The 12,262-nt window shown below is 43.8% G+C and overlaps 1 protein-coding gene across 2 annotated transcripts in view; it reads right to left on the bottom strand.

The window, feature by feature from the left end:
• Positions 1 to 12,262, bottom strand: part of INTS8 (integrator complex subunit 8) — a 129,348-nt gene that overhangs the window by 116,863 nt on the left and 223 nt on the right. For both annotated transcript variants that reach the window (XM_088471357.1, XM_088471356.1), the window contains exons 2-4: positions 6,202 to 6,390; positions 5,069 to 5,243; positions 1,214 to 1,354 (exon numbers count right to left, since the gene is read on the bottom strand). In XM_088471357.1, the coding sequence (XP_088327483.1) occupies positions 1,214 to 1,354; positions 5,069 to 5,243; positions 6,202 to 6,376 (491 nt within the window). In that variant the 5' untranslated portion in view covers positions 6,377 to 6,390. The remainder of the gene's footprint in view (positions 1 to 1,213; positions 1,355 to 5,068; positions 5,244 to 6,201; positions 6,391 to 12,262) is intronic.

Raw genomic sequence — 12,262 nt, 5'->3', positions numbered from 1 at the left:
AAAAAATACTAAGTGTGGGCTGGAGTTCAGCCCTATGTGACCGGCTCTCTCAGGCACATTCTAAAAACTGGGGCTGATGGGGCATAGAGGGGGAGGAGCCAGTCACACTTCAGAATTATTTAAAGTGCCAGGCTCTGCTCTACCACCGTCTATACCCCACTGTCTTGAACTCCAGTGTCCCCTAGTGGATGAAGGAGAAATACAAAATTCAAAACCATCCTTGATCAGTGTTATCCTTAAAGATTGTGGCACTTGCAATAGGAACAGTGGTGGCCTTTGGAGAGGTGTAGAGTCTGTAATTTGCATGCAACTTGAAACACCCTTTGGGTTTAGTCCATAGTTCATGCAGCAAATTTTCCAATTGCGAAGAAGATAGGAAGGAAAGGACATGATTTTTATTTATTTTAAATCGGCGTATAGTCCGGCTCTGCTGTCTTTTCGCTGTCTTGGATATGCAGTGTCTGTGCCTACTAATACATACACTACATGAGGAATCCTCAATGTCTGTTTTGAGAACAGTGCTCAGATTAAGGCCTACCCCAGGACGTAACCAGAACAGAACTCTGACCCAGCTGTTGGGGAGTTCTCCAGAAACCTTTATGAGACCCCGTAAAGACTTTGTCAGGCATTGTGCCCAAACCGGTTCATCTAGGAGTGTTGCTATGGGACCTGGTGACCCCTGCCCAAGTACATGCATTCATTCGCTAACGTTTCAGAGAGGGGCGATTCCCTTCCCCTACAACGAGGGAACAAGTAAACTGTGTGCCCCAGGGATTTTGCCCAGGCTGTTGGAATTGATCGCCCATAAGAGACAAACCATCATGATTATTCACTTAATCTGGTTCGGACTTTTTAGGGTTAAATTCTGCAGTTATTAAAACAGCCAGAGAAAAATAAATAGTTTAATAATTAAACATTCAGTTTACATGGCGCAGTCTGGCTTTTATATCCGCTAGTACAGAAAAATAAAGGAAGGGGCACAAAAGGGCATTAAATAATGACAGACAGTGGATAAGATTAAGCCCAGGGAATGATAAGAAAGCATCATCTCTTGTTTCTATTACATAGGACATTTTATAAATTTTTGTTCATGATAGAAAAGTGCGATACCGATTTATTTTGGTTAAAAGTAAAGTGATGATAAAGCTGTGATAGCCATTCTTAGGTCTAATCCATGGTATGGTGGCTATGATTTGTATAGAATTTATTTTACCATCTGTTGTACAGCATGACAGCCATGGCGGTGGTTGGCGGCAAGCTTGCCAGGTCCAGGTCCACGTGCTTTGTCCCAGGAGGTACTTTGCTCACGCACAGCAACTCATTCAGCAGCATGTTCAGGACAGGAACCGATAAACTAATACAAGATAAAACAATGTCAGCATGGACTCATGTACACAGACCTACAAATATTTTATCATTCATAAAGTGAACTTTAGAAATTCCTTTACCAAAATGTCACCCAACAAAGCAAGTTATATACATATGCATCTAATTAAGCCATAAAACTGTACTTTAAGGATCATGTCCACCTAGTTGCAGAATTAGGAACTCACAGTTAATATATTGTTAGTTACAGTGCATCCGGAAAGTATTCACAGCGCTTCACTGTTTCCACATTATGTTATGTTACAGCCTTATTCCAAAATGGAATAAATTAATTTTTGTCCTCAAAATTCTACACACAATACCCCATAATGACAACGTGTAAAAAGTTTTTTTGAGATTTTTGCAAATTTAAGTAAAAAACAACAACCAAGAAATCACATGTACTTAAGTATTCACAGCCTTTGCTCAATACTTTGTTGATGCACCTTTGACAGCAATTACAGCCTCAAGTCTTTTTGAATATGATGCCACAAGCTTGGCACACCTATCTTTGGGCAGTTTTGCCCATTCCTCTTTGCAGCACCTCTCAAGCTCCATCAGGTTGGATGGGAAGCGTCGGTGCACAGCCATTTTCAGATCGCTCCAGAGATGTTCAATCGGATTCAAGTCTGGGCTCTGGCTGGGACACTCAAGGACATTCAAAGATTTGTCCTGAAGCCACTCCTTTGATATCTTGGCTGTGTGCTAGGGTCGTTCTACTGCTGAAAGATGAACAGTCGCCCCAGTCTGTGGTCAAGAGCGCTCTGGAGGTTCTCATCCAGGATGTCTCTGTACATTGCTGCATTCATCTTTCCCTCTATCATTCCGGACTAGTCTCCCAGTTCCTGCCACTGAAAAACATCCCCACAGTATGATGCTGCCACCACCATGCTTCATTGTAGGGATGGTATTGGCCTGGTGATGAGCGGTGCCTGGTTTCCTCCGACGCCAAAGAGTTCAATCTTTGTCTCATCAGACCAGAGAATTTTGTTTCTCATGGTCTGAGAGTCCTTCAGGTGCATTTTGGCCAACTCCAGGCGGGCTGCCAAGTGCTTTTTACTAAGGAGTGGCTTCCGTCTGGCCACTCTACCATACAGGCCTGATTGGTGGATTGCTGCAGAGACGGTTGTCCTGGAAGGTTCTCCTCTCTCCACAGAGGAATGCTGTAGCTCTGACAGAGAGACCATCGGGTTCTTGATCACCTCCCTGACTAGGGCCCTTCTCCCACGACCGCTCAGTTTAGACGGCCGGCCAACTCTAGGAAGAGTTCTGGTGGTTCCGAACTTCTTCCATTTACGGATGATGGAGGCCACTGTGCTCATTGGTACCTTCAAAAGCAGCAGATATTTTTCTGTACTCTTCCCCAGATTTGTGTCTCGGAGGTCAATAGACAATTCTTTGGACTTCATGCTTGGTTTGTACTCTGACATGCACTGTCAAGTGTGGGACCTTATATAGACAGGTGTATGTCTTTCAAAATCATGTCCAAGCAGCTGAATTTATCTCAGGTAGACTCCAATTAAGCTGTAGGAACATCTCACACTGCCCGATGCGGACGATAGGTCGTCCAATCCGGTGGATCGGACAACACATCGTCTAGTGTGTACCTGGCTTAAGGTGCTCAGCATAAGACAGTGGAGGAGAACACGGCATACATAACACAGGAACATACGAAGGTAGATAAAATAAATGCAGATGTGAAAACAGAGGCTAGGACAGGCCCTGCTCATAAGGGTTTGTAATCTAATGGGAAAAACGGCGCTAAGATCAGTCGAGTCAGAGCGGCTGAAAGTGGGTATAGCTATTAGGAACCAATAGGAGTGGAGTAGGTGGCAAGCAGATTGGGTCTAATAAAGAGGCAGGTTGCAGGGAGCATTGAAACATACCAAAGCTGGAAGAGGCATGGAAGATGTCCTGCAGGTGTAATGGAGAGGTGGTTCCCTGAGATGAGGGGAGGTGCAGGTCAGAGGCAGAGCTAACAGCATAGTAACTCACCTCTGTGGCACCAGTTAAAGTCCTAGGTTTAAACAACACAGTTCTGTGCAATATTATGAGAATGGCGATTGGACCTCTGTCGTAGCCTGACGGAAACTATTCATTAAATGCCATCAAAACATTACACCGCTTTGTGTCTTCAACTGTTTCAGGGATAGAAGTCTTAGAAGTGAGCGACAGATAATGTTTAGAACCCAGAAATCTGAATTAAACTATTCCCACTCATACATCTTGTGGTCTTTCCCAACCAGCTCCTCGTTTAGCAAACTCCCTGCTTCCACCAGCAATAAACTCCCAGTCCCTTGATTACATTTGTTGTAACAATGAAATATGATTCTTTCTTCTTTCGATCTCTCATTATCTCGAGGTATTTCATTCTTGTCACCTGTCAGATAACTGTACATAACCTATCCCTGGATCCCATGTTCTCGTGCTCTTCTGAGAATCATTCTAACATTCTCCAGTATATTCGTCAGTGGGAGACATCGCACCAGCTACTCATAATGTTCTTTATTGCTATAGTGAAGTACACAACGACCTTGCCTCCGAGCCAAAGATATGATGAGCTTCAATGGCAGTCTGGGCGATTTATTTATATGCCTCTCAGAGAGCATTTGGCTCACTCTTCTGTAGGATCCATAAAAATCCAGGGGACCCAGAAATTGATATAAGATAGGAGTAAAATTCATTGTTCGGTGATAACCCCAAAGACTCATTGTAGCTGTTACAAAGTCCAGCATTACCTTCCCTATCTAATGCAGACAGCTGCAAATCCTCCCACATCTTTAGGACACAAGGATCTAATACAGGTTACAGAGCGGAGACTGAGGTGCTGTGATAGCACTAGCCCATGCAAAGCAAGTCTGTCTACCTGTTAGTCAGTCACTGTCTAGCTAGAGAAAAATCTCTCCCCTAACATGCAACCTGACACAGAGTGAAAGACACTAGGATGGGAATATTTAGTTTAGTATAAAAACTCAAGTAATTTTATGTTTTTTAATTAAATCAATAATACACAATAAATAATAAATAAAATAAATAATAAATACATCAAATCGTGGCATTACATTCTCCTTAACTACTGTTCGATCCTCTGCTGAAGAGGCATATTCCCAATTTACCCCTGATGTATCCATAGTGAGGAAGCAATACCTCTCATCTTTATTAAATAGATATAAGGCCTGATTCAGCAGTGCATGCAAGTGCTGATCGCAGATACCCGCGTGCAGCTTTGCGATCTCCTTCCACAGTCCAAAACACACTAGTATGTTAGGACCTTAGTTGTGCGAGTGTGTTTGTGTGGAAGGGAAATTACCCTGGAAGCTTAAATGTAGGAGCAGCTGATGTGACAAATAAATGTTCTCCATAAGGAGCTGCGTGATTTGAAGATGTTAAATAAATTATTGATAATAAAGGAACTATTTATCCTCCTTGCGTCCACTAATCACAAACACCTCAAGCGCCTGAGATATTTGCAAAAACACTTCATGCGGCTTAAAACTTTCCTGCGCGGCCTCTCTGCCATCAGTCATCAAATCTGGGGTCTCCGGAGCCATTGAGCCACATATATAAAACCAGGGCGGCTCATGAATTTGTGCATGTTCAGCCATAACAGGGAACAGTGTATGGACTAATAATACTCAGTAGGAATCGCTGCAGACGTACATCAGCTGTGGCAATGGTTGGAAACGGTGATAAATGAACGTACCTTTTCTCCAGCGCATCAAGATCCCATTTTAAATGAGCGCCCACTTTCAGCGCCAGCAGTTTCAGGGTGCGGTTTCTCTTGTTGTCAGTTGGGGGCTGCACCTGATTTTGCTCATTCACGGTGGGCTTGGAGGCCTGCTCTAGGAACTGGATGATCAGCTGAACAGGAGGAGGGTCTAACCAGGACAGAAAACATTGTAATCACCAACTGAACGTACAACATATTAAAAAAGCCTTTACGATATACCGCTGTAGAAGCACCAAGGTTGGAAACATTTAAAATAATATAAAATAAACCATTTCATGTATACACATTTATTAGCATACAAAGCATTGTGTATCCAGTACATTAGAACATATATGACAAACTGTGGACAAAACTTAAAAAATAAACCAGACACTCCAGCCTTAACAGGGGCTAATTATTAGTATTTATCTATCTTTTATTTATAAGGTCCCATAGAGTGTCTGTAACATCCTACAAGGGAGTAAACAAAAAATAACAGAGAAGAAGTATAATGCACAACAAGCTACACACAGCCTAAGTACATAAACTACTAGAACACAACAGACTGAGAAGGACCAACAACAGGGGCAAGGGGAGGTTCAACTTGCTGTAGCTTGAAGCAGCATGCAATGGTGAGTTGTGTTGGGTTCATGTCAGCACTTAATTGGGTTGATTGAATTATCCACAAGTGGGGCGATGTGCCATTGCTACGGCATATCAACTTGTCCCCATTTCACGGATAATTGTACGCAGAGCTAAGGTTAAGTGCTGCATATGCGCGCACTTACTCCTGGCTAATTGATTCAACCATATAGAGTCTATACCCAACATATGGGCAAGCAAACTGTGCTAGAGTCAGGGCAGCAAGAGACAAGGTGCGGAGAACTGCTGTCATGGCTGGTGATGGGGCAGAACAAGAGGGAGAATGATTGTATTATTAAATAAGTATATTTAAACTCTGATTACCCAAGTAACATCTTATGATAGTGGAACCTATAAGGGACCTCATACTGTTGCCATTGACTGTAACAAATACTGGCAGCTCCAACATAAAGTGGATTAAAAAAAACAAAAGAAAACCGTACTTCATGGCCAATGACCTCTAAAACAAGACCAAGTGCCGGTACCTGGAAAAGTCTTCTGTAGGTGAGTCTCCAGCAAAGTATCATCCAACAAGAATTCAAACCAGGATGTCTGGGGTGGCGTGCAGGGGCGGCTGGAGGTCGCAGCCTCTCTATCTGCGGCTTCCGCGCTCATCTTCTTCGCCAGCACCTTCTCGTTTCCTGCATTTTTCTTTTTCATTTGGCCTGTGATATCTATAAGAAAGCAACATAAGATGCCATTCCGTAATGAAAACCACACGTTTGCTCTGATCAGAATACAGATACAGGACAATTTCTTTTCACAGTTTTGTGGCTTACGGCAGACACTGGTACATTAAAAAAAAATAAACCAACAGGTTTTGTTTTCATCTAAGGTTTAGAGTTTTAAAAAGTGTAACCTGCTAAAATCAGACATTGCCCTCTACGTGACATAAAGAAACAGAAAAGATTGCTTAGAGAAAAGAGAAAAACAAATATGGAGATTTAAGAATTTGTTGCACACAAAATACAGGCCCTGTACGATATTTATGAAATATCAGTAAATGTAATAAATAAATAGACCTGGAACAATTAAGCATAAGAACTATGAATGCACTGGCAAAAAAAACCCAATACAAATATGTTTCCATACTCAGATAAAAAAAGAAGATATTTAAATAACCCTTAAAGAGGCCACAGATGGTGGGTTTCCCCCTAAGAGGCAGGGAATCTGGGGAGCGGAGACCTTTTGGTATGCTGATCAACAATATGGTACTGCAAAAAAGTTACTGACCAACCTGGTCTCATGTAGTCTTCACTCTGGGTGCAGGATCCTGATCAGTGAGGAGGGCATTTTTAATTTTGAAGAACAAAATTTTAGACGTGATATATCCCTACAGTTACAGTAGCTGTAGCGATAAAATACATAATTTTGCCCTTCGAAATTTAAATATGTCCTCATCACTGATCAACACCTAAGGGTATATTTACTAAAGTGAGAGTTTTTAGAAATGGAGATGTTGCCCATAGCAACCAATCAGATTCTACTTAACATTTAACTAGCACCTTCTAGAAGATAATAGCTAGAATGTGATTGGTTGCTATGGGCAACATCTCCACTTCTAAAAACTCTCACTTTAGTAAATTTACCCTCTAGAGTGAACACATGTGGTACCCGCAGCACAGAAGTGGCCTGTTAGATTGCTTTTCTTCTCCAGCTAGAGTCCAACTGAAATGACGCAGTTCAAATCCCGACGCTGGACGACCGGCAGTGAAGATCCCGACAGGTAAGTATTTTCTATATTCACTAACCTAACCCCCCCTCCCAACCCTCCCTTAGGGGTAGCTAACCCTAACCGCCCCCCCCTGTAAGTGCCTAAACTTAACCCCCCTTCCCCGCAGCCTAAACCTAAGTCTCCTGGTGGGTGCCTAACCCTAAATCCCCCTTCCCCTAGCCTAACCCTAACCTTCCCCCCGTGGCTGTCCTCGCCAGGCTTACTTTCGATCGATATGCCAGCCGTCGGGCTACCGGCATAGGTAAAATGACAGGCGTCGGGATTTCGATGCCTGTCATTATACACCTGCCGGGATTAGACAGTCGGGAAGCCGGCGGTCGGTATTTCGACCGTCTGCTGCCTTACTGCATCCCCAATCCCTTCCTATGGTTCGCAGAAAAGACAGTGTATTAGCAACAAGACTTCTAAGGGCTGTATAGGTAGGCCTACAGACAATACACCACTTCTAAGAAGTGAAGGGCTGCTTCTGATGACAGGCTAAAAGGGAGCACCTAAAATGGGAAAACTAAAGGCGTCCTTTCTCATCTATCCTCAATACGCCATGCAGCGCTATATGCCTGAAGTGAGTGTGCCACCTGGTGCAACTCAGCTAGCGTCAGCGGTCTAAGTCACAATGTGATGCGACTAGGACGCACCAGGAGACTGTGCTGATTAATTTCATACGTGACACTTCTATATCTGAAAACGGAACCTGGCACTTCGCATACTGATTGAGAGACTCAGTCCCACACAGATATAGAAGTGTCTCATATCAAATTAATCAGCACAGTCTCCTGGTGTGTCCTAGTCGCATCGCATTGCAACTTAGACACATTTTTGTCAAAAAAACCCTACAGAACCAGGCACGCCAAGAGGGACTGTTTGAGTGAGGACACATCTATAAAAGGTAAGCATTTTTGATTTCCCAGGATGTTTGGAAACCCCCTTTCCTCATGACTGAAATCATTGACCAAAGCGACTCCATCTTGTATTGTTCCCAGAGAAGTAATTTGTTCAGTGCCTTCAAATCGAAAGTGGGTTGAAAAAAAAACACACAGTCCTAATATTACATTAGACTGTTCTGAGGTAATCCAGTAATGGTAACTGCAGGATCCAGCAGCCCGTGAGTGGCCAATTCTGGGTGCCGAGTCTACGGGGAACCAAGAGATGATGAAACAGTTTAGAGAACTCCAATAAGGATATTTGATTTCCCTGACTGATGATAACCAGTATCCATAGTGTCAACAGAATATGAAAAGGATCTAGTCCCCTACAACCTCTGCACCCATGGGTACAAGCAGACATTCACTGTCACAAGCTATAGGCTTCAAACATTTAGAGGTCCAGAAGGGCTTCTAGATGGGTTACATTGCCTCCTAGGAAATAATCTGCGTCCTGGATGATTGGTTGTATGATCTGTCAGTGCCTGGGAGATGTCCACTGTGTCAGAAATAATTTATTCGGATTTAATCTGAGGACTGTCCCTGTCAGTAGCATCCTTGATTAATTAAATTCTGGCTTTACTTGAAGTAAAAAAAAAAAAAAAAAAAAAAAAAAGGCAGCACATACAGAGATATATGGGAAGCTTGCTTGGTCCATTGACCATAATTTGAGCCAAAGACTATAATACTCAGAAAAACTGAATTTGCTGAGTATTTGGAGCCTGATTCAGAGCTGGACGCCATCACTGTTGCAGCTACGATTTTTCAGTTGAGGATGTGCGAAAATATGCTGAGAAAAGCCGCCAGGACTTGTACTGAGACCCACCGGAGCCATCGCAGCTGTCAGCAACTGCGTACACATACGCATTGGACGCAGATCATGCAAACATCGATCCCTTGAGTGAGCCTATAGTCACTCAGAATGGGTGTCATAACCGAGATGCCAGAGCCATGTTTCCTGCATACGCAGATGCAGGATGTCACTCCCCCAAAACGGTTGAGACACTCTGACGTTTTTGGCTGACACTCCCCGATACCTCCCCAAGTGCTCCTTACCTGTCAGTCACACTGCAAATAAGACTCTCAAAGTGCGACTACGGTAATGTACCTCCACACATGCACAGTGACAAAATAATGTCTCCATTTGTAAAAACATTGGCATAGTGTACAACTCTGGAACAGGCCCTTGGAAGCATATCTGGTGGAATTAATCCATGTCCTATTTGCAAGACACAATTGATCCAGGAACATCAAAACAGAAGCCTTCATGGGACGCCCCGAAGAACCTTGCACATCAAGGCATCCATAAAATTTTGAGAACAATATCTAATAGATAATTATTGATTACTAAATGACCCCGTAAGATAGCGCGATATCGGGTATTTTCACAGACGGGGGTGCAGCCTTAACAACCAGGATTAAACTTGAAATGTAGAAGAAAACAGAGTGGTTGTAAATAATACAACCACTCTCTTTTCTTCTACATTTCAACATCAAGGCATCCATTCCTGGTAGTTGCCATCTTGAGATGCCAAATGAGTGGTGCGTTATAGTATTGAAAAGCACCTACCTCTAGCAAGCAGGTGCTTGGTTTGTCTGAGACCCTGGAACAGGCAAAAGAACAGAGAATTTGCACGGGAACAAGGAGAGGGAGAGAAAAACAAAAAGAATCTGTTCTTCTTTTAACCAGTACCCTGCTTGTGTTGCCCTATTGCTGAAGGATAAAAAACATCTATATATATATGTGTTAGCTGAACATTGCGCTAGATTCAGAGTTGTAAGTTATGCAGACGTTCACACAGTCGAGCAATTGTCGTGCGACTGCATCACAGCCGCAATCCGCACATGCAGCGATTGAATTGCATATACGCTAGCCCAGAAGATTAAGTGATTGACAGGAGGAGGATGGTTTTTGGGAGAAAAACGCGGGAGTGTCACAACCGTTTTCAGGGTGTGTACTGATGACTGCTATCCTGTACGCAGGAGCCATGTGTCCAGCGTCTCAGTTATGGCGCCCATTCGAAGTGACCAGAGACTCAGGAAGCCAAAGTATGCCTGATCTGCATCCGATGCGGTGTACTATATGTGTACACAGTTACGGACAGCTGTGATGGCTAAGGTGGCGTCTAAGTACAAGTCCTGGCCGCTGTTTCATTACCATATTTTCGCACATTCACAGCTGCTAACATCGAAGCTGCAGCAGCATTAGAGTACAACTCTGAATCAAACCCATAGTGTCCACAACTATGAATATATCTCCTAAACTAAACATAACAAAAGAGACACAGCCATTTATTGCAACTAACATAGTTTTTAAAAAGAAATATGAAAAACTTAACAGTGACCAAATCAAGCTCATTTCAAAAGTAATACAATCATCTAGGACATCATTATAACCTGTCCCCGAACGTTGTATATTTGTGATCTGCACCAATAATGAAACTCTCCACAGACAATCGCGGCACCTGGAACAATCGTGCAGACTACTGACTGGCTGTCAGACATGACTAATCAGACAGTCCTGATTCACCGACAATGATAAGATTGTACTGGAGCACTGCAATGTCCCGTTACAAGCAGGCATAAAAATAAACAGCAGAAAAGGAAATGGCAGTAGCAAGAGTTACATTAAGGAACTTATATCATAATCATGAAATTTAGCCAACTCATCCCCATATTTCAAACAATGTACTGTTATTATTTATTACAGGCTCCCAATATACATCAAAACAAGTTAAGGTTATGTAGGGAAGCAGGCACCCATGTGCATTGCGTGTATGGAAGCAGTCATCCATGCCCACGGTATACAGGGAGAGAGGCGCCCATGTCCGCGGCATACAGGGAGAGAGGCGCCCATGTCCGCGGCATACAGGGAGAGAGGCGCCCATGTCCGCGGCATACAGGGAGAGAGGCGCCCATGTCCGCGGCATACAGGGAGAGAGGCGCCCATGTCCGCGGCATACAGGGAGAGAGGCGCCCATGTCCGCGGCATACAGGGAGAGAGGCCCCATGTCCGCTGTATACAGGGAGAGAGGCCCCCCATGTATACGGTATACAGGGAGAGAGGCCCCCATGTATTCGGTATACAGGGAGAGAGGCCCCCATGTATACGGTATAAAGCAAGAGGCGCAACTGTACATGGTATATAGGGAGAGAGACACCCATGTTCAGGGTGTACATATAGGGAGAGGCGCCCATGTACACGGTATATAAGGAGAGAGGCACCCGTGTGCGGGATATATATAGGGAGAGAGGCAGCCATGTGCGGTGTATTTAGGGAGTAATGGCACCCATGAGCGGGGTATATATAGGGAGAGAGGCACCCATGTGCAGGGTATATATAGGGGGAAAGGCACCCATGTGCGGGGTATATATAGGGAGAGGCACCCATGTGCGGGGTATATATAGGGGGAAAGGCACCCATGTGCGGGATATATATAGGGGGAAAGGCACCCATGTGCGGGATATATATAGGGGGAAAGGCACCCATGTGCGGGATATATATAGGGAGAGGCACCCATGTGCGGGAATATATATAGGGGGAAAGGCACCCATGTGCGGGGTATATATAGGGAGAGGCACCCATGTGCGGGGTATATATAGGGAGAGGCACCCATGTGCAGTGTATATATAGGGAGAGAGGCACCCATGAGCGGGTTATATATATATATATATATATATATATATATATATGGAGAGATGCACCCATGTGCTGGGTATATATAAGGAGTGAGGCAGCCATGAGCAGGATATATATATATATATATATATATGGAGAGATGCACCCATGTGCTGGGTATATATAAGGAGAGAGGCAGCCATGAGCAGGATATATATATATATATATATGGAGAGATGCACCCATGTGCGGGGTATATATAGGAAGAGATG

Source organism: Taudactylus pleione, unplaced genomic scaffold, assembly GCF_031769625.1.
Source record: "Taudactylus pleione unplaced genomic scaffold, aTauple2 ptg000114l, whole genome shotgun sequence".
In the NCBI taxonomy this organism is placed as follows: domain Eukaryota; kingdom Metazoa; phylum Chordata; class Amphibia; order Anura; family Myobatrachidae; genus Taudactylus; species Taudactylus pleione.
Note: the sequence above shows the minus strand (reverse complement) of the source record. Positions and strands in the feature narration are given on the sequence as shown.